This window comes from Sturnus vulgaris, chromosome 4, assembly GCF_052056855.1.
Source record: "Sturnus vulgaris isolate bStuVul1 chromosome 4, bStuVul1.hap1, whole genome shotgun sequence".
Lineage (NCBI taxonomy): Eukaryota > Metazoa > Chordata > Aves > Passeriformes > Sturnidae > Sturnus > Sturnus vulgaris.
The window spans coordinates 949,502-971,447 of NC_142246.1; the positions used below are offsets into that span (position 1 = coordinate 949,502).

Genomic DNA, 21,946 nt, shown 5'->3' on the forward strand with positions numbered 1-21,946 from the left:
CCCCTGTGATGTCACCCCCCCTCCAGCCTGTCCCGTTTTCACCGAATTTGGGGACACCTGCGAATCGGGGAGAGCCTGTCCGGTGGGAGGAGATCCCAGAATTCCTGGAATTCCCGGAATTCCCAATCCCACCTGTGGTGGGAGCCGTGGAAACTTTCCCTGGGACAATGGGACAATGGGACGTGTCCCTGCCATGGCAGGGGTGACTCTCAGGTTCTTCCCAACCCCAAAATCATTCCAGGATTCCGGGATTTTAGGGATCCCACACTGAGAAATCCACGTGGGTTCCGACTTTAGGATTCTCCAAGCACGGAATTAAATGAATTCCTGATTATTTACCTGATTATTTTAATTTGAATTGGTTTTTTTATTTTTGATTCAATTGTAATTTTTAATTCTATTAAATTTTCCTGATTATTTAAACCAGAGCTGCGCTGATGGGACTGAGCTGCCTTGGGTGGGGGGGTACCAAAAAAAAAAAAAAAAAAATTTGGGTTTTTTTCTGCTCAATTTGGGCAGTTTTCCGTGGATTCTGTGGATTTCGATCCCCTGGTGTCAGGAGCAGATCTTTGTGGCCGATCCTCGCTGTGGCTGGGATGGGATTTGGGATGGAAGAGCTCAGGGTTTTGGGCACTGATTAAAGAGGTTCCAAAGGGGAAGGTTTGGGGTGTCCCAGGCGCTCCCATCCCATGGGATGGTGCAGCCAGGAGAAATCCAAACCACCCAAATTCCAGCAGCCCCAATTCCCTCAGCTTTTGAAAATTATTCCTGGACAATAGAAATCCAGGAGCACATTTTATTTTATTTTATTTTTATTTTATTTTATTTTATTTTATTTTATTTTATTTTATTTTATTTTATTTCATTTTATTTTATTTTATTTTTGTTTTGTTTTATTTTGTTTTATTTTTATTTTGTTTTATTTTATTTTATTTTATTATTTTATTTTATTATTTTATTATTTTATTTTATTTTTATTTTGTTTTATTTTGTTTTATTTTATTTATTTTATTTTATTTTGTTTTATTTTATTATTTTATTTTATTATTTTATTTTATTTTTATTTTGTTTTATTTTTATTTTATTTTGTTTTATTTTTATTTTATTTTTATTTTATTTTATTGTATTGTATTGTATTGTATTTTTATTATTTTAATTTTATTTTATTTATTTTATTTTTATTTTATTTTTATTTTATTTTTATTTTTATTTTATTTTTATTTTATTTTATTTTTTATTTTTCTTTTAGTTTAGTTTAGTTTATTTTTATTTTATTTTATTTTGTTTTATTTTATTTTAAATTTTATTTTATTTTAATTTAATTTAATTTTCTTTTATTTTAATTTAATTTAATTTCATTTTCTTTTCTTTTAATTTAATTTAATTTAATTTTATTTTATATATTTTTTTTTTCCCCGGTGTAATCCCACCTCTCCTCTCATCTCCAAAATCCCAAAACACTTTTTTGGGTTTATTCAGCTGCTGTTTTTGCTTTCTTGTGCTGATCGTGGTGTTTTCCCCTGTGTGGTGTTCATGGTACAAGGAATGGGCAGAAATTTGGATTCCTCTGCTCCCTCCGAGGGCAAATAAAGGTGGCTGGAAAAAAAATGGAATTGCTGAGGTTGGAAAAAAAAAAAACCAGCATGGAAATGATCTCTCAGCCCTGTCCCCAAATGTCACATCCAGGGGATCTTCAATTCCCTCAGCGTTTCCTTTCCACACAGGAATTTTCGCTTTTTTTGTTTTTTTTTTTTTGGTTTTGGGGGTTTTTTTTTGTGTATTTTGGGGTTTTTTTTTGGTTTTTTTTTTTTTTTTTGTTTTTTAATCCAGAGGAAAACGGGATTCAGGCATGGAATTCAAAGGAGTCATGAATTCTCTGAACACCTGAAAAAATCGAAATAATCCCAAACAGCTCAAATGTGGGAAACTGAGTGGTCTGAGCTCAAACTGCCACGGAAAAGAAGAAATATTTTCCATTTTTTGAGGAGAATGGAATAAGGGAGCAATGGGAATATCCGGGGAGATGAGGGAGGAACAAATTTAGGAGGAAGGGATGGAGCTGGGAGGGTGAAAAATGGGAGCAGGGTCACCAGGGGGGCTGTGGGGAGGATGAATTTTTATTTTTTATTTTTTATTTAATTTTTTTTTAATTTTAATTTTTAAAATCAATTTTTTAAAAAATTTAATTTAATTTTTTTTTTTTAAATTTAATTATTTTTTTTAATGGTTTGAAAAGCCTTTGCTGTTCCTTCCCATTCACTGGGCTGGGTTGGAGGGAGGAGGTGACATCCCAAATTTTCCATGCAGGGAAAACCCAGCCAAGGATGGGGGTCAGGATCTTGTGGGGATTTTCCTGTGGAATTTCCAGCCCAGCTCTGGCCACTTCTGCTTCTCCAGCCTGTGGAAAACTCGATTTTCCTCTGCAAGTGAAATTTGGTTTTCCTTTGGAAGAGGAATTTGGTTTTCCTTTGGAAGTGGAATTAATTTTTCCTCTGGAAGTGGAATTAATTTTTCCTCTGGAAGTGGAATTTGTTCTTCCTTTGGAAGTGGAATTTGTTTTCCCCTGGAAGTGAAATTTGGTTTTCCTTTGGAAGTGGAATTTGTTTTTCCCCTGGAAGTGAAATTTGGTTTTTCTTTGGAAGTGAAATTTATTTTTCCTCTGGAAGTGGAATTTGTTTTTCCCCTGGAAAAGGAATTTGGTTTTACTCTGGCAGTGAAATTTGTTTTTCCCCTGGAAGTGAAATTTGTTTTTCCCCTGGAAGTGATTCCAAAGTGATTTTGACTTTTGGAGATCATTGGGGTGAGGCTGCTCCCGGGGTTTCACCTCCCTCAGAGCCTTGGGTGGAGACCCAGCCTGGGCTTTGTCCCTGTGGATTTGGGATTTTGGGATTTTGGGATTTTGGGATTTTGGGTTCCTGTGCTCCCCCATCCCCTGGTGCTCCCGAGGAGCTGGAGGGGAAAATTCCCCGTGGGATAAATCCAGAGGAGACCCCGGAGCTGCTCCAGGATTGTGGAGCCCCTCTGCTCTGGGAGAGCTGGGAATGTTCCCCTGGAGAAGGGAAAATTCCAGGGAATGCTCAGAGTCCCTGCAGGGGCTCCAGGAGAGCTGGAATTGGGGACAAGGCCTGGAGGGACAGGACCCAGGGAATGGCTCCCACTGGGAAAGGGGAGATTGGGCTGGGATCTTGGGAAGGAATTCCTGCCTGGGCTGCAATTCCCAGATTTGCTGGGGCTGCCCCTGGATCCCTGGGAATGTCCCAGGCCAGGTTGGATCCCCCTGGGGGTGTCCCTGCCATGGATGGGGGGGCAATTCCATCATCTTTTATTCCTTTCCCACCCAAACCTGGAACTGCAAACCCAATTCCCAATCTGGGAATTCCGTGGACTGGCCGTGGTGGGACACTGGGAATTCTTCCCTGAAGGAGGAGGAGGAGGAGGAGGAGGAGGAGGAGGGTGGGACACACATCGAGAAAGTGAGAAAATCACAGCCTGGAAAATATTCCAGGCTGGAGCTTCTCAGCTCTGTTCCCAGCCCATGAGCTGCTCCAGCCCAAGGTTGGGGAGAATTTCTCCCAGGGAGAATTTGGTCACAATAAAAAGGAATTAATACCAAAATCAAAGCCCTGTTGTGGTGTGTGCCCAGGCCCTGGCCATGGGGTGTCTTCTCTCTGAACCAATCTCCTTTTCTCTGCTCTGGGAGGTGCAGTCCTGCTATAAACCCAAGTGTGTTCCTCAATAAATTTATCTCTTTTTTTTTTTTCCTATCGTAAAATACACCCACGGAACCGTTCATCTCATTTCCACGGCCCTGAAAGGGTTAAAGCCCCTTCCCACGGCTGCAGAGGAGGAGCCGAGAGGATTTGGGAACAATCCCAGCTCCCAAATCTGCCCCCAAAATCGGGGCCGAGCCCTCCCCTGCTTCCCCATCCCACAAATCCTGGAGGTCACCACAGAATTTTTTGTGTGTGTGTTGGGGGTGGGGAAATGGGAGCCGCTGGGAGCTTTAATTAACGAGTTAATGACTCATTAATTACCAGGAGGGTGTCAGGGTCCAGCCCTGCTGAGCTCCTGCCTTTGATGGTGCCACTCCTTCGTTTATTAAAGAAATCATTTAAAAAAAAAAAAACCACCACACCTCCAGTTTTAAACCGGCCCCCCAAAATCTAATTTTAATTAGTTCGTTTCTTTCATTTGTTTCCATCATTTATTTTAATTTTAATGAATTAATGAGCGTTTTCACTCCAAGGTGTCAGTGATGCCAGCAGGGCTGGGTGATGAGGATGGAGATGATCAAGGGGGGGGTTTGGAGACACAAGGCCCAGCAGAATTTAATAAATTTAATAAATTTTTAAAATAAATTTAATAAATAATTTAACAAATCCCTCTGGTTTGGATGGATATTCCCTTTTTTTTTTCCTGGTTTTTCCTGTGATGGACAACACCAGGATCCTGGGAAATTCCAATTTCAGGTTTTGGAGGTCGCTGCTCCCTGCTCAGAATTGATCACTTTTTATCTTTATTTTTATTTTTTATTTACCTAATTTTACCTCTTGGTTTGATAAAAAAAAAAAAAAAAGAAAGAATTCCTAATAATCCTCCTCTTTCTGGGTCTCACCTGTGGATTCCTGATTTCTGCCTCAGGATCCTTTCCTGAGGGGATTTTGGGAATTTTGACCTGGCAGGGAAATGTTGATTTGAAATTTCCATTTTTAAAAATCTCCAATTTTCTCCTGGATTTGAGTTAATCCCGGAGTTGATTCCAGGGGAATTCTGGGATTTAGGATCCAGATCCTGAATTATGGATCAGGAGCTGCTCGTGCTGAGCCAGGACCAAAAAAAAAAAAAAAAAAAAAAGCAGAATTCCAGGACAAAATCCAATTTATAAATCTCCACATCCCTTTGCAGTCAAGGAGGGGTTGGGGCTGGATTTGAGACCCTAAAAAAATTCTGGGGATGGATTTTGAGACCCTAAAAAAAAATTTGGGGCTGGATTTGAGACCCTAAAAAAATTTGGGGGATGGATTTTGAGACCCTAAAACATTTTGGGGATGGATTTGAGACCCTAAAAAAAAATTGGGGATGGATTTTGGGACTCTAAAAAAAAATTTGGAAATAGATTTTTGGACCTAAAATAATTTTGGGGATGGATTTTGGGACCCTAAAAAAAACTTGGGGATGGATTTTGGGACCTAAGAAGTTTTTTGGATGGATTTGAGCACCTAAAAAGGTTTTTTTAGTTGGATTTTAGCACCTAAAAAGGTTTTTTTGCATGAATTTGAGCACCTAAGAAAGGTTTTTAGTTGTATTTTAGCACCTAAGAAAGGTTTTTTGGAAGCATTTTGGGACCTAAGAAAGTTTTTGGGTGGATTTTGGGACCTAAGGTTGTTTTTGGGGATGGATTTTAGCACCTAAAAAAGTTTTTTGGATAGATTTGAGCACCTAAAAATTTTTTTTGGATAGATTTTTGGCACCTAAGGTGGTTTTGGGGATGGATTTGATCACCTAAGAATGTTTTTTAGTTGGATTTTAGAACCTAAAAAAGTTTTTTGGATAGATTTGAGCACCTAAAAAAGTTTTTTGGATAAATTTGAGCACCTAAAAAAGTTTTTTGGATAGATTTTTGGGACCTAAAGTTATTTCAACCCCCTAAAAAAATTTTTGGGGACGGATTTGGACACTTTTTTTTTTTTTTTGGGAAAGGATGGAATGAAGAAGGAGAAAGCTCTGGGAGCTGATCCCTGGAATAAAGGAAAGATCAGGTGAGGCCAGGGCTCCTCAGGAACCTGCTTGTGTAATGCCACAGCAGCTGCAGGATCATTAAATTACCATCAGGCCCTGCTTTTAATTAATTTATTTGCTGGAGAGATGGGAGCAGGTTGACAGCTGGTGCCTGGCTCAGGTGATGTTTGTTGCTGTTGCTTTGTTGTTTGTTTTGTGAATTGGGAATGAGCTGAGCTTGGCTTGGTTTGGGTTTTTTTTTAATTTTTTTTGGTTTTTTTTTTTTTCTCTCTTGGCTCCCAAGAGTTCAAAGCAAGACTTTGTCCCTTCCTGGAGAGGTTTGGGATCCAATTTCAGACAGAAAAAAAAAAAAGGGTGGGTGAGGAGTGGGGGTGGGATGGGAGAGCCAGGGTTGGGACAAAAATCAGCCCCAGATTTTTGGTTTGGGGTAAAAATCACCCCAGAGCCTGGTTTGGTGTAAAACCAGAGCCTGGTTTAGGGCAAAAATCATCCCAGATTTTGGGTTGGTGTAAAATCAGAGCCTGGTTTGGGGTAGAAATCACCCCAGAGCTTGGGTTGGAGTAAAAATCACCTCAGAGTTTGGTTTGGTGTAAAATCAGAGCCAGATTTGGGGTGAAAAATCACCCCAGAGCCTGGTTTGGGGGGAAAATCTCCCCAGATTTTGGTTTGGTGTAAAATCATGGCCAGATTTGGGGTAAAAATCACCCCAGATTTTGGTTTGGGGGGCAGGATCTCCCTAGATTTTGGTTTGCTTTAAAAATCAACCCAGATTTTGTTTTGGGGCAAAAATCAGAGCCAGATTTGGGGTAAAAATCACCCCAGAGCCTGGTTTAGGGCAAAAATCAGAACCTGGTTTTGGGTTGGTGTAAAATCAGAGCCTGATTTGGGGCAAAAATCAGAGCCAGGTTTGGGGTAGAAATCACCCCAGAGTCTGGTTTGGGGGGAAAAGTCATCCCAGATTTTGGTTTGGGGGGGCAGGATCTCCCCAGATTTTGGTTTGCTTTAAAAATCAACCCAGATTTTGGTTTGGGGTAAAATCAGAGCCTGGTTTGGGGGGAAAATCTCCCTGGATTTTGGTTTGGGGGGAAAATCAGAGCCAGATTTGGGGTAAAAATCACCCCAGAGCCTGGTTTGGGGTAAAAATCAGAACCTGGTTTGGGGTTAAAAATCACCCCAGGTTTTGATTTGAGGGGAAAATCTCCCTGGATTTTGGTTTGGAGGGAAAATCATCCCAGAGCTTGGTTTGGTGTAAAACCAGAGCCTGGTTTAGGGCAAAAATCAGAACCTGGTTTTGGGTTGGTGTAAAATTAGAACCTGGTTTGGGGTAGAAATCACCCCAGATTTTGGGTTGGGGCAAAAATCATCCCAGAGTCTGGTTTAGGGCAAAAATCAGAGCCAGGTTTGGGGTGAAAATCACCCCAGATTTTGGTTTGGTGTAAAATCAGAGCCAGGTTTGGGGTAAAAATCTCCCCAGATTTTGGTTTGGGGTAAAAAACACCCCAGAGTTTTTTGGGGGGTGAAATTCACCCCAGATTTTGGTTTGGGACAAAAAAATCAGAGCCAGATTTGGGGTAAAAATCACCCCAGATTTTGGGTTGCAGTAAAAATCTCCCCGGATTTTGGTTTGGTGTAAAATCAGAGCCTGGTTTGAGACAAAAATCATCCCAGATTTTGGGTTGGGGTAAAATCAGAGCCAGGTTTGGGGTTTGATCTTGGGCTGGAAATGCTCAGAGCCAGGTTGGGGGAAAAAGGAGCTGCAGAGTTTTTATCCCAAATGTTCCAGAGTTTGGGATCCCAGAAATTTGGGGTTTTCTGGGTTTTTTTGAGCTTTCTGTGCTTTCTGAGCCCACCTGGAGAACACTTTTAATTTTAATTTTATTTTTATTTTAATTTTTATTTTTATTTTTATTTTTAATTTTAATTTTAATTTTATTTCTAATTTTATTTTTATTTCTAATTTTAATTTTATTTTTATTTTCAATTTTAATTTTATTTTTATCTTTATTTTTATTTTTTATTTTAATTTTTATTTTTATTATTATTTTTCATTTCTTTTTATTTTTAATTTTATTTTTAATTTTATTTTTTATTTTTAATTTTAATTTTAATTTTAATTTTATTTTTAATTTTATTTTTAATTTTAATTTTAATTTTAATTTTATTTTTAATTTTATTTTTATTTCTAATTTTAATTTTATTTTTATTTTCAATTTCAATTTTAATTTTATTTTTATTTTCAATTTTAATTTTATCTTTATCTTTATTTCTATTTTTATTTTTTATTTTTATTTTTATTTTTATTTTTCATTTCTTTTTCTTTTTAATTTTATTGTTTAATTTTATTTTTATTTTTATTTTTCATTTCTTTTTATTTTTAATTTTATTTTTAATTTTATTTTTATTTTTATTTTTCATTTCTTTTTCTTATTAATTTTATTTTTAATTTTATTTTTATTTTTCATTTCTTTTTATTTTTAATTTTATTTTTTATTTTTATTTTTATTTTTAATTTTATTCTTATTTTTAATTTTATTCTTATTTCTAATTTTAATTTTATTTTTATTTTCAATTTTATTGTTATTTCTAATTTTATTTTTATTTCTATTTCTATTTTCAATTTTAATTTTATTTTTTAATTTTATTTTATTTTCTTTTCCAGGGAGCCAGGGACACTTTTGAGAGTTACTACAGGAAGCAGAGGAGGAAACAAGCCCGGCTGGTGCTGCAGCCTCCATCCAACATGGTCCGTGTGTCCTTCCAGCAGCTCCAGCATCCCTCAAATCCCCCAAAATCTCCTTTTTTTTATTTTTATCCTCACCCAGATGGGTTTTTTAATTTGTTTTTTTTTTTTGTTTTTGTTTTTTTTTTGCAGCACGAAACTTTAGATGGCTACAGGAAATATTTCAATCAAATCGTGGGGTAGGTGTTGCTTTTTTTACGGTGTTAAAATTACCAAAAATTAAATTACCCCCCCAAAAATTAATATAAGCCAAAAAAAACAAAAAAATCCCGGAAAAAAAAAACAAAAAAAAAATGCAAAAAACCAAAAAAATCCCGGAAAAAAAAAAAAAAATCCAAAAAACAAAAAATCCCGGAAAAAAAACAAAAAATCCCAAAAAACAAAAAATCCCGGAAAAAAACCAAAAAAACTTCCAAAAACCAAAAAATCCCGGAAAAAACCAAAAAAAACCCCAACAAACCAACCCCCCCAAATAAAGCAAGAAAACCGAAAAAAAACCCCAAAAAACCCAAAAAACAAATAAACCCCCCCCAAAAAAAAGGAAAAACAAAAACCGAAAAAAACCCCAAACCCCCCAAAAAAACCCCAAAAATCGAACAAAGCACCCCCAAAAAAGCAAAAAAAAAAACCCAGAAAAAAAAACCAAAACCAAAGAAACTCCTCCCAAAAAAAAACCCAAAAAACCCCCAACCCCCCCAAAAAAAGCAAAAAAAAAAAAAAAAAAAAAACCAAACCAACAAAAAAACCCCAAACAACCCCCCCAAAAAAACCCCTAAAAAACAAAACTAAAACAAACAAACAAACAAACAAAACAAAAAAAAAAAAACAAAAAAAAACCCCCAAAAAAAATAGAACTGGGGGGGGGAGGGAATCTCGATATTTTTGGGGGTTTTTGAAAGCAAAAGAGACCAAAAAAAAAAATTAAAATGAAAATTAAATTTCAAAAGTGTTTAATGCTTTTTCAGGTGGTGTAAAGTGGGGGGGGGGAATTTTCGGGGAATTTCTGGGAATTTTGGGGGGAATTTCTGGGATTTTGGGGGGAATTTTTTGGCAAATTTCTGGGATTTTTTGGGGGGGGGATTTTTGAGAATTTCTGGGATTTTTTGGGGAATTTTTTTTTTTGGAATTTCTGGGATTTTTTGGGGAATTTTTTGGGAATTCCTGGGAATTTCTAGGAATTTTTGGGGGGGAATTTTTGAAAATTCCTGGGATTTTTTTGGGAATTTCTGGGAATTTTGGGGGGAATTTCTGGGATTTTTTTGGAGGCATTTTTGAGAATTCCTGGGAATTTTTTGGGAATTCCTGGGAATTTCTGTATTTAAAACATTTTTCCCTATATTTAAAGAATTTTCCCTTTATTTAAATCATTTTTCCCTGCGCATTGGGATGTGGAAAATTCGGATTTTTTGTTGGAATTTTGTGCTTTAGGATCCCCAAACCTCCCTCAGGAGCACCAGGGCAGCTTTGGGGATGTGGAAATTTGGAATTTTTTGCTGGAAATTCGGATTTTTTGGGGATGCCAGGAATTCTGGGCTGCATTGGGGTGTCTAAAATTCAGATTTTTGCTGGAATTTGATGCCTTTGGATCCCCAAACTTTCCCCCATGACCCAGGGCCACACTGGGATGTCTAAAATTCCAATTTTTTCTGGATTTTGGTGCTTTTGGATGCCCCAAACCTCCCCCCAGGAGCCCAGGGGATACGTTGGGACGAGGAAAATTGGGATTTTTGCTGGAATTTTGTCCTTTTGGATGCCCCAAACTTTCCCCCATGACCCAGGGCCTCATTGTGGTGTCTAAAATTCCGATTTTTTCTGGAATTTTGTCCCTTTGGATGCCCCAAACCTCCCCCCATGACCTCATTGTGGCGTCTAAAATTCCGATTTTTTTTTTTTTTTTTTTTTTTTTTTTTGGGTCCCCCCCCGTCCCCGTCCCCGCAGGTTTTTCGTGGTGGAGGATCACATCCTGCACAGCACCCAGGGCCTGGTGAGCCGAGCCTACCTGGAGGAGCTCTGGGATTTGGCTCTGTCCAAAAGCGTCGCCGCCCTCAGGACGCACTCGGTGAGTAAAGCCCGGCTTAGCCAGGCCCCAGTGCAGTGACACCAGGTTGGGATTTGTGGGGTTTGTTGGGGTTTTTGGATTTGTGGGGTTCGTGGGATTTTTGGATTTGTTGGGTTTTTGGATTTGTTGGGTTTTTGGTTTTGTTGGGTTTGTTGGGTTTTTGGATTTGTTGAGTTTGTTGGGTTTGTTGGATTTGTTGGGTTTTTGGATTTATTTGATTTGTTGGGTTTGTTGGGTTTTTGGATTTGTTGGATTTTTTGGGTTTGTTGGATTTGTTGGATTTATTGGATTCGTTGGGTTTATTGGATTCTTGGATTTTTGGATTCGTCGGGTTTATTGGGTTCGTTGGATTTGTTGGGTTTGTTGAGTTTATTGGATTTCTTGGATTTGTTGGATTCCTTGGATTTTTGGATTTGTTGGGTTTGTTGGATTTATTGGATTTGTTGAATTCCTTGGATTTTTGGATTCGTTGGATTTTTTGATTTGTTGGATTCATTGGATTCATTGGGTTTGTTGGGTTTTTGGATTTGTTGGATTCATCAGATTTGTCAGGTTTATTGGATTTATTGGATTTATTGGATTCGTTGGCTTTGTTGGATTTGTTGGGTTTTTGGGGTTTTTGGATTTGTTGGGTTTTTAGGTTTGTTGGGTTTGTTGGGTTTTTGGATTTGTTGGATTTTTTGGGTTTGTTGGATTTATTGGATTTATTGGATTCGTTGGGTTTATTGGATTCCTGGATTTTTGGATTCGTCGGGTTTATTGGGTTCGTTGGATTTGTTGGATTTGTTGGGTTTGTTGGATTTATTGGATTTGTTGAATTTCTTGGATTTTTGGATTTGTTGGATTTGTTGGATTTATTTGGTTTATTGGATTCATTGGGTTTGTTGGGTTTTTGGATTTCTTGGATTTGTTGAATTTCTTGGATTTTTGGATTTGTTGGATTTGTTGGATTTATTTGGTTTATTGGATTTATTGGATTCGTTGGATTCGTTGGATTTATTGGATTTATTGGGTTTGTTGGGTTTTTGGATTTATTGGATTTGTTGGATTTGTTGGATTCATCAGATTTGTCAGGTTTATTTGGTTTATTGGATTTCTGGGATTCGTTGGATTCGTTGGATTTTTGGATTCATTGGATACAGTGGATTTGTTGGATTTATTGGATTCATTTGGTTTATTGGATTTTTGGATTTTTGGATTCGTTGGATTTGTTGGATTCGTCAGGTTTATCGGATTTATTGGATTTATTGCATTCATTGGATTTTTGGATTTGTTGGATGTATTGGGTTTGTTGGATTCCTTGGATTTTTGGATTTATTGGATTTGTTGGGTTTGTTGGATGTATTGGGTTTATTGGATTTATTGATTTTATTGAATTTCTTGGATTTTTGGATTCATTGGATTCGTCAGATTTGTCGAATTTTTGGATTTATTGGATTTGCTGGATTTATTGGATTTGCTGGATTTATTGGATTTTTGGATTATTGGGTTTGTTGGATTTATTGGATTTTTGGATTTATTGCATTTGTTGGATTCCTTGGATTTGTTGGATTTGTCAGATTTGTTGGGTTTATTGGATTTCTTGGATTTGTTGGATTTGTTGAGTTTATTGAGTTTATTGAGTTTATTGGATTTGTTGGATTTTTGGATTTGTTGGATTTGTTTCAGGGTTCTTTCTTTAGTTTCCTGCTTTTTCTGTGAGGGTTTAAAAGTGTTGTCTTTTTTTTTTAATTTTTTTTTTTTTAATTTTTCTCTTTTTTTTCTTTTTCTCTTTTTTTGTTGTTGTTGTTGTTGATGCATTTCCCCACCCAAACTCGGTATTAAAAATGTGGAGTTTGCATTTTCATCGTTATTATTTTTGAGGGGCAGCAGCAGAGGAAGGTGATTTGTCCTACCCCCAAAAAAACCACCAAACAAACAAAAAAACCAAAAACCAAAAAAAAAAACCCAAAAAAACACCCCAAAAACCAAAATAAAACCAAAAAAAAAAACCAAAGAGGGAAAAAGGAAAAAGAAAAAAAATCTTTCTGGCACAGTGGAGGATCAGAAAATCCCAGAGTGATTTGGGCTGGAAAAATCATCTTGATTTCTTAAATTTATTGCTGAAAATGGGATGAAAATGGGATAAAAATGAGCAGAAAAACCCAAATCCAGAGAGAGAAAACCCCAGGAGCACCTTAGAGGGTGAAAAAATGGGAAAAAAATGGGAAAAGTCCCCAAAAAAATAGGGGGAAAAAATTATTTTGGCACCCTGAAGTGTGACCTTGTCTGATACAGAATCAGAGAATCCCAGAGTGGTTTGGGCTGGAAAAATCATCTTGATTTATTAAATTTATTGCTGAAAATGGGATGAAAATGGGATAAAAATGGGATGAAAATGGGATGAAAATGAGCAGAAAAACCCAAATCCAGAGAGAGAAAACCCCAGGAGCACCTTAGAGGGTGAAAAAATGGGAAAAAAATGGGAAAAGTCCCCTAAAAAACAGGAAAAAAATCTTTTTGACACAGTGAAGGATCAGAAAATCCAAGAGTGGTTTGGGCTGGAAGGGACCTTAAAGATCATCTGAAATGTTGGAAATTTCTGAAATTTCCTGGTTGAGAAATGGCCTGAGAATGGGATGAAAAAAAAAAGGGCTAAAAATGAGCAGAAAAAAAAAAAAAAAAGAAATGCAGGGTTGAGAGAAGCCAGAGAGGATAAAAACCAAACCTGTGTTTGTTTTTCTTTCAAGTGGGATTTTTCCCTGAGCCAGGCCCAGCCATGGGGGGGGTTTATTTTTATTTTTATTTTTACTTTTATTTTTATTTTTATTTTTATTTTTTTAATTGTAGTTTTGGTGTTCCCGGTTTTGTTGCCATGCACGTTGTTGTTTCAAGTGGTTCCAGAACGGGGTGGGTGCCAGCCAGGGTTTTCTTTCTCTCTCAATTTGGATTTTCTGCTCATTTTCGTCCCATTTTCGTCCCATTTTCATCCCATTTAAATCCCATTTTTATCCCATTTTTAACCTCTTTTTTTATCCCGTTTTTATCCCGTTTTTATCCCATTTTTATCCCATTTTATCCCATTTTTAACCTCTTTTTTATCCCATTTCCTTGTGATGCTCCAGGGAATTTTTCTTCCTTTCCTGCCTCTCCTTTTGTGTTTTTTTTTTTTTTTTTTTTTTTGGACATGGGAGATGGAAAACTTTTGTCTCCCACTCCTAATGGAGCTCCTGGATTTTCCAGCTCTAAATCCTTCTCTTTATTTTTATTTATTTTTTATTTTTATTTTTATTTTATTTTTATTTTATTTTTATTTTTTAATTTTATTTTTATTTTTTATTTTTATTTTTATTTTTATTTTATTTTTATTTTTATTTTATTTTAATTTAATTTTTGTTTTTTTTTATTTTTATTTTATTTTGTATTCTAATTTTTATTTTTATTTTATTTTTATTTTATTTTTATTTTATTTTTATTTTATTTTTATTTTTATTTTTTTTATTTTTATTTTATTTTTTATTCTAATTTTTATTTTTATTTTTATTTTTATTTTTATTTTTATTTTATTTCTATTTTATTTTTTAAATTTTATTTTTATTTTTATTTTTCCCCCCAACCTGAAATTGCTGATTCTATATTTGGCCAGGCTCTGTGTCAAATTTGACTTTTTTTTTTTTTTTTTTTTTTTGGGGGGGTGACTCTGGGAACACTAAATTTTTGGAGCAGGAAAAAAAAAAAAAAAATCCCCGGAGTTGGAATCCTCTGTGTTTTCCCAGGTCGGGGATGTTTGGCTGAGATGCTTCATTACCATCAGACACAACAAATTTAAATTTTAAATCAGGGCCTGAGTGTCCCCGTGCTGCAGGAAAGGGGATGGAGCCGAATTTTCCACTTGGATATTTATTATTTCTTCTCCAAAATTCCAGAAAATCTGACAGCACCTCCAGCTCTGGGATAAAATGGAAAAAATGGTCCCGGCTGAGGCTGCTCCAAGGATTTTTTTAAAGCTAAAAATAAAGAATATTTGACATTATTGATCCTTTTGACCCAATAATAATTCCCTGCACCCTCAGGGTGACATTGACTGACCAGAGGTCGCTGCCTGGGCTCTGTGAGGAAGAAGAAAATGAACAAAAAAAAAAAAAAAAAAAAAAAAAATCACCCCAAAATTCTCCATCCTGTCCCAAACCCACCATTATTCCATAAAAACCTCGAATTTAAAACCCAGCACCCAGTGAGGACACTCACCCCTGACCCTCTGCACACGGGGGATTCCTAAATCAATATTCACATTTCCCAATCAATATTCACATTTACCAATCAATATTCACATTTCCTAATCATTATTCACATTTCCTAACTCATTATTCACATTTCCTACCCATTATTCAGATTTCCTAATTCAATATTCAGATTTCCTAACTCATTATTCACATTTCCTAACTCAATATTCAGATTTCCTAAATCAATATTCACATTTCCTACCCAATATTCAGATTTCCTACCCATTATTCACATTTCCTAACCCATTTTTCCCATTTCCTACCCATTATTCACATTTCCTAACCCATTTTTCCCATTTCCTACCCATTATTCACATTTCCTAACCCATTTTTCCCATTTCCTAACCCATTATTCCCATTTCCCACCCATTTTTCCCATTTCCAAACCCATTTTTCCCATTTCCTAACCCATTTTTCCCATTTCCAAGCCTTCTCCAAGCTTCCAGCTCCGGAGCAGCGTTTTCCAGGGGAGTCTGGATGTCCAGAAAATTCCAAAAAAAATTCCAAATTCCTGATTTCCAGCGCTCTGGGAGCAGGGACACCTTTACCTGCCCAGCCCTCCCTGCCCTGCTGCTGCTCCCCGATTCTCACATTGATGTTTCCTTTAGAAGAAACCAGCAGTTATTAATTGATATTAAATTGATTTATTGTGAAGGAACAGCAGTTTCCAAAGGCAGAGTCACAGTTTGTGCTAAAAGCTTTTGGTACAGAGTTTGAAATGGAATTAAAATCCCAATGAGAAATAGAAACTGATCCTGTTACAGAATTTCAAATACAAGTGAAATCTCAATTAGGAGTTGCTCCTGTTAAAGAGTTTTAAATACAAATAAAATCTCAATTAGAAGTAGAAGCTGCTCCTGTTATAGAATTTTAAATAGAATTAAAGTCTCAATTAGACGAAGAAGCTGCTCCTTTTGCAGAGGTTTAAATATAAATAAAGTCTCTATTGGAAGTAGAAGCTGCTCCTGTTAAAGAGTTTTAAATACAAATAAAATCTCAATGAGAAGTAGAAGCTGCTCCTGTTATAAAATTTTAAATATAAGTGAAATCTGAATTAGAAGTTACTCCTATTAAAAGGTTTGAAATAGAATTAAAGTCTCAATTAGAAGTTGCTCCTGTTAAAGAGTTTGAAATACAAATCAAGTCTCAATTAGAAGTAGAAGCTGGTCCTGTTACACAGGTTTAAATACAAATAAAATCTCAATGAGAAGTAGAAACTGATCCTGTTATAGAATTTTAAATACAAGTGAAGTCTCAATTAGGAGCTGCTCCTGTTGTGGAGTTTTAAATACAAATAAAATCTCAAGTAGAAGTAGAAGCTGCTCCTTTTGCAGAGGTTTAAATACAAATAAAATCTCAATTAGAAGTAGAAGCTGCTCCTGTTACAGAATTTTAAATAGAATTAAAGTCTCAATTAGAAGAAGAAGCTGCTCCTTTTGCAGAGGTTTAAATATAAATAAAGTCTCTATTGGAAGTAGAAGCTGCTCCTGTTGTAGAGTTTGAAATAGAAGTGAAGTCTCAATTAGGAGCTGCTCCTGTTAAAGAGTTTGAAATAGAATTAAAGTCTTAATTAGAAGTAGAAGCTGCTCCTGTTGTAGAATTTTAAATACAAGTGAAGTCTCAATTAGAAGCTGCTCCTATTAAAAGGTTTGAAATAGAATTAAAGTCTCATTTAGGAGCAGAAGCTGCTCGTGGTGAGCTCCTGGCAGGGCTGATGTTGCTGCTGCAGCTCCTCCTTCCTCTGGGTGAGGATGATGATGGTGAGGAGAGGAGAAAAGCAAGAGAGCAGGAACAAATCTCTCCCCAGTGCATAAATTACACACGAATTACCCAGCAAGATAAAAACACCATTTTATCTGAACCTGTTAGAATTCTAATTTCTTAGCACACCAGTTACATTTAAACTGCACTTGTGGTCTGTCCTGTTCTATCTAAAACTGTCAGCAATGTTCTTTTTGGTGTTTTATTCGAGTTTTACCATATTTTATTCGAGTTTTATTGTGTCTAAAACTATGTTCCTGGAGCCTTATTTCCACTACTGCTATCTTGGAATGATGTTTTTCAATTTTCACTAGACTTTGCATTTCTACACTGCTGTCTGAGACCTTTACTCTCTAAAGCACTTAAAATTAAAATTATTCTTCCTTGGCTTGCTGATTCTAAACCTTGAACTTGGCCCTCTGTTTTCTGTGTGAGTGGTTTAACATCCCCCAGTCCCCCCAAAGGCTTTCATTCCATCCCTGAATTCAGGGATATTTTTGGTTTACAGACCCCAACTTTTGGTTTTGGACCCCAACACCAGTGATGGCAGAGCAGGGCTCAGGTTTGGGATTTAGGGCTCAGGTTTGGGGTTTAGGGCTCAGGTTTGGGGTTTGGGGCTCAGGTTTGGGGTTTAGGGCTCAGGTTTGGGGTTTGGGGCTCAGATTTCGGGTTTAGGGCTCAGGTTTGGGGTTTAGGGCTCAGGTTTGGGGTTTGGGGCTCAGGTTTGGGGTTTAGGGCTCAGGTTTGGGATTTAGGGCTCAGGTTTGGGGTTTAGGGCTCAGGTTTGGTGTTTAGGGCTCAGATTTGGGGTTCAGGGCTCAGGTTTGGGGTTTAGGGCTCAGATTTGGTGTTTAGGGCTCAGGTTTGGGGTTTAGGGCTCAGGTTTGGGGTTCAGGGCTCAGGTTTGGGGTTTAGGGCTCAGGTTTGGGGTTTGGGGCTCAGGTTTGGGGTTTGGGGCTCAGATTTGGGGTTTGGAGCTCAGGTTTGGGGTTTGTGCTTTTTCCAGACACTCAAAGTTGTTTTTTCTCCTCCCTCTCTCCTCTCCAGTCCTACTGCTCTGACCCCGGCCTGGTGCTGGACCTGAAGAATCTCATCGTGCTCTTTGCTGACACTCTGCAGGTACGGGGGGCTCCAGCTGCTCCAGCTGCTCCAGCTGCTCCAGCTGTTCCAGCTGTGCTCCCCTGCCCCAGCTGGGTTGGCCAGGCTCCTCCTGTGACATTCCTGGCCCTGGGGACAGCCCGGGTTGCCCCGAGCCTTGGCCAGCTGTCCCAGCCCTGGGTTTTGTGCAGCTCCGGGGGGGTCTCTCTCCCTTTTGGGGGGGTTCAGTCACCCCCTGAGCCCCCCCAGCTGCAGCAGGGGCGGTGCCAGAGGGGGACCCTGGCCCTGTGAGACACGGGGGGGGACAGTGCCCAGGGCCCGGGGGTGGCTTCAGTCCCTGCCCTCCTCTCTGCAGGGCTACGGCTTCCCCGTGAACCAGCTCTTCGAGATGCTGCTGGAGATCCAGGAGCAGTACAGCGAGACCCTGCTGAAGAAATGGGCAGGGGTCTTCAGGTCAGAGGCTCCCCAACCCCCCCCCCCCCCAAAAAAAAAAAAAAAAATTAAAAAAAAAAAAAAAAAAGCACAAAATACACCCAGGGCACCTCTCGTGAGGAGTTGGGGCCCCTGCGTGGGGATTTTGGAGGGGTTGGTTGGAATGGGTTGGGTGGGAAGGGAATTTTGAATTCATGAAGTGCCAGCCCTGCTGTGGAGCTGCTGGAATAAATCCAGAGGGGGTGATGGAAATGCCTCCAGGATTGTGGGAGCTCCTCTGCTCTGGGAGAGCTGGGAATGTTCCCCTGGAGAAGGGAAAATTCCAGGGAATGCTCAGAGTCCCTGCAGGGGCTCCAGGAGAGCTGGAATTGGGGACAAGGCCTGGAGGGACAGGACCCAGGGAATGGCTCCCACTGGGAAAGGGGAGATTGGGCTGGGATCTTGGGAAGGAATTCCTGCCTGGGCTGCAATTCCCAGATTTGCTGGGGCTGCCCCTGGATCCCTGGCAGTGTCCAAGGCCAGGTTGGACATTGGGGACAGTTGAGGTGTCCCTGCCATGGATGGGGAGACTCTGGATAAATTTTAAATTCCCTTCCCAACCCAAACCATTCCATGGCTCTGTGCCCTCACTCCCTCACTGGGCTCTGGCTGGTTTTGGGGTCTCCCTGGCTGCTGCTGCTGCTGCTGCTGCTGCAGGGATTTGGGATCTCAGCCTCTGGGAATCTCCTGAGCCAGCAGGAAAATTTCCCCCTCCCAGTTGTCTCCCTAACCCTTCTCTTCTTTTCCCAGGAATATCCTCGACTCAGATAATTACAGCCCCATCCCGGTGCCAGATGAAGAAGTTTATAAAAAAATCGTTGGACAGTTCCCATTCCAGGATGCTGAACTTGAAAAGGTAAAACCTTGGCCTGGGGAGAGGGGCCTGGCCTGGCTGCTGGGGCAGGGGAACCTCACACCCTTCGTGGGCATTGAAAGATTAAAAAAATAAAACACCCAAATCAACCCTTCAACCCAGATAAACGGTAAAAGAGAAAATAAAATAATGGGAAAGAAAAAACATTGCTCCAAATCCTAAATCCCAAATCCTGAATCCCAAATCCTAAATCCTGAATCCCAAATCCTAAATCCTAAATCCTGAATCCCAAATCCCAAATCCTAAATCCTAAATCCTGAATCCCAAATCCCAAATCCTAAATCCTGAATCCTGAATCCTAAATCCCAAATCCCAAATCCTGAATCCTGAATCCTGAATCCTGAATCCTAAATCCCAAATCCCAAATCCTAAATCCCGAATCCTAAATCCTAAATCCTAAATCCCAAATCCTAAATCCCAAATCCTAAATCCTAAATCCCAAATCCTAAATCCCGAATCCTAAATCCCGAATCCCAAATCCCGAATCCCAAATCCCAAATCCTAAATCCTGAATCCCAAATCCCAAATCCTAAATCCCAAATCCTAAATCCCAAATCCCAAATCCTAAATCCCAAATCCTGAATCCCATCCAAGGGTTCCAATTTCTGTGTCCTGTCCCCAAATTCCCCTCCTGGGTTTCAGCTGCTCCCAGCCCCTCCCACCTTTGAGTTCTGGGGTTAAAACCCCAGAATTTGGGGTTGGAAAATCTGGGTTTTTTTCCTGGATTTTGGGGTCTTTTATGGGGGAGGAATTCCAGGTGTGCCCAAGGAGGGAGGGGAAGGGAGCTGGGATGAGGGGATGTCCCCAAACCCCAACTGCTGCAGGTGCCACTTGGGATCATCAGCTCCCCTGAAAAATTTATTAAAAAATCCCAGAATAAATCCCAAAACTCTTTACCCTGCCAGGACCTGCCTTTCCCTCTGGAAATTTCTCCTGGATTTTTTTTTTATTTTTTATTTTTTATTTTTTATTTTTTATTTTTATTTTTATTTTTAATTTTTGCAGCAACCCTTCCCAAAGAAATTCCCCTTCTCAGAGTTCGTGCCCAGGGTTTACAGCCAGATCAAGGAATTCATCTACGCCTGCCTCAAATTCTCTGAGGACCTGCACCTCAGGTGGGAGCAAAATATGGAATAAAATCGGGATTTTTCTCCTTTTGGATGGGCCTTGGCCAGGCTGGAAGTGACCCTGGAGTGAGATAAAATATTAATTTTTATTGATATTGCAATTAATGTTACAGCACTTGTAGATAACGAGGTAAAAATGGGGATTTATCTCTCTATAAGGTATTTGTGGTGGCCATTGGGTTGGTGGCCATGGGGTGGCCATGGAGGTGACCATTGGGGTGACCATTGGGGTGGCCATGGGGTGACCATTGGGGTGGCCATGGAGGTGACCATTGGGGTGGCCATGGGGTGGCCATGGAGGTCTGGTGGCCATGGGGTGGCCATGGGGTGGCCATGGAGGTGACCATTGGAGTGGCCATGGGGTGGCCATGGGGTGGCCATGGGGTGACCATTGGGGTGGCCATGGGGTGGCCATGGGGTGGCCATGGGGTGGCCATGGAGGTCTGGTGGCCATGGGGTGGCCATGGGGTGGCCATGGGGTGACCATTGGGGTGACCATTGGGGTGGCCATGGAGGTGACCATTGGGGTGGCCATGGAGGTGACCATTGGGGTGACCATTGGGGTGACCATTGGGGTGGCCATGGAGGTGACCATTGGGGTGACCATTGGGGTGGCCATGAGGTGGCCATGGGGTGACCATTGGGGTGACCATTGGGGTGACCATTGGGGTGACCATTGGGGTGGCCATGGGGTGACCATTGGGGTGGCCATGGAGGTGACCATTGGGGTGACCATTGGGGTGGCCATGAGGTGGCCATGGCAGTGCTGGTGCCTAAACCCAAGAAGCAGCAGGACAGAAGGGCCCAGAGTCCTCCCCCGCAGGCTCCATCGTGTCCTGTTCCTGTCACCATCCTCCAAACCCCGCCCCGCACGTTTTTCACCGTGGGACCCGACACGATTCCATCCCACCCCACACCAGCCATTCTGCCCCCATCACTCCCTTCTGGGAGCCTTTTCCCGGGGGATGTGACAGCCCAGAAAGTTCCAGGCTCCCATTTCCCCGGGTTCCAGGTGGATGCTGCTCCCCCTGAGCTCCCTTCCCTTCCCCATCCCGGGATATTTGGGAGCAGAAATATCCCCGTGCCTCCCTCCTGACCCATTATTAAAATTCCTTCCCACGTTGGATTTTTTTTTGGAGGAACCCCCTCTCCTCCTGCTGCAGCCAAACATTTGGAACATTTCTCTGCAAACCCCTGGTGACATTTTCTTCATTTCACCCTGACAGCTTGAATTAACTTTTATTGGGAAGCTTGGCTACAAAGCCAGCAGCGAGTTCCCTTTTTCTCTTCCCTTTTATTTGGGTTTTTTTGGGTTTTTTGGGGTTTTTTCAGGTTTTTTTTTGTTTTTTTTTGGTTTTTTTCCCTGGCCTTTATGGAGCACCCCGGGGTGCTGGGGGGGTCACCCTGTCACTCACAGGGGGCCTGGAGGTCACCACAGCTGGCCCAGGATCCAGGACCTGTCATTATCCCAATTCCCTTCAAGCCTTTTCCTGCACAGCACAGCCCGTGGCACAAAGTGGAGCTCCTATTTTATATTTTTTTATTTTTAATTATTTTTTTTAATTTTTTTTTTATTTTTTCCTCCCCTAATTATTTTGTTAAATCAGCTCCTCGTGGCTGTTGGATGGGAGGGTTCTCCTTTTTGTGGGAGTCGTTTCACTTGGGTTTGTAGGGCTTGGAATTTTGATTATTGGCTCTGTTGATTGGATTAGAGCTGGAAAATTCCCTTTATCTCCTCAGCACTTTTGTTTTTTTAAAAGTTCATCACGTTGTTTTAAAAATAATTCTGTTGCTTTTTCCAGTGGGATTTCCCAT

At 39.7% G+C, this 21,946-nt stretch overlaps 1 protein-coding gene across 1 annotated transcript in view; it reads left to right on the plus strand.

The window, feature by feature from the left end:
• EXOC6B (exocyst complex component 6B) overlaps nucleotides 1-21,946 on the plus strand; it is a 264,366-nt gene that overhangs the window by 137,846 nt on the left and 104,574 nt on the right. The window contains exons 9-15 of the mRNA XM_088162886.1: nucleotides 8,399-8,482; nucleotides 8,612-8,658; nucleotides 10,418-10,538; nucleotides 17,609-17,680; nucleotides 18,015-18,112; nucleotides 18,881-18,986; nucleotides 20,010-20,119. Of these exons, the coding sequence (XP_088019012.1) occupies nucleotides 8,399-8,482; nucleotides 8,612-8,658; nucleotides 10,418-10,538; nucleotides 17,609-17,680; nucleotides 18,015-18,112; nucleotides 18,881-18,986; nucleotides 20,010-20,119 (638 nt within the window). The remainder of the gene's footprint in view (nucleotides 1-8,398; nucleotides 8,483-8,611; nucleotides 8,659-10,417; nucleotides 10,539-17,608; nucleotides 17,681-18,014; nucleotides 18,113-18,880; nucleotides 18,987-20,009; nucleotides 20,120-21,946) is intronic.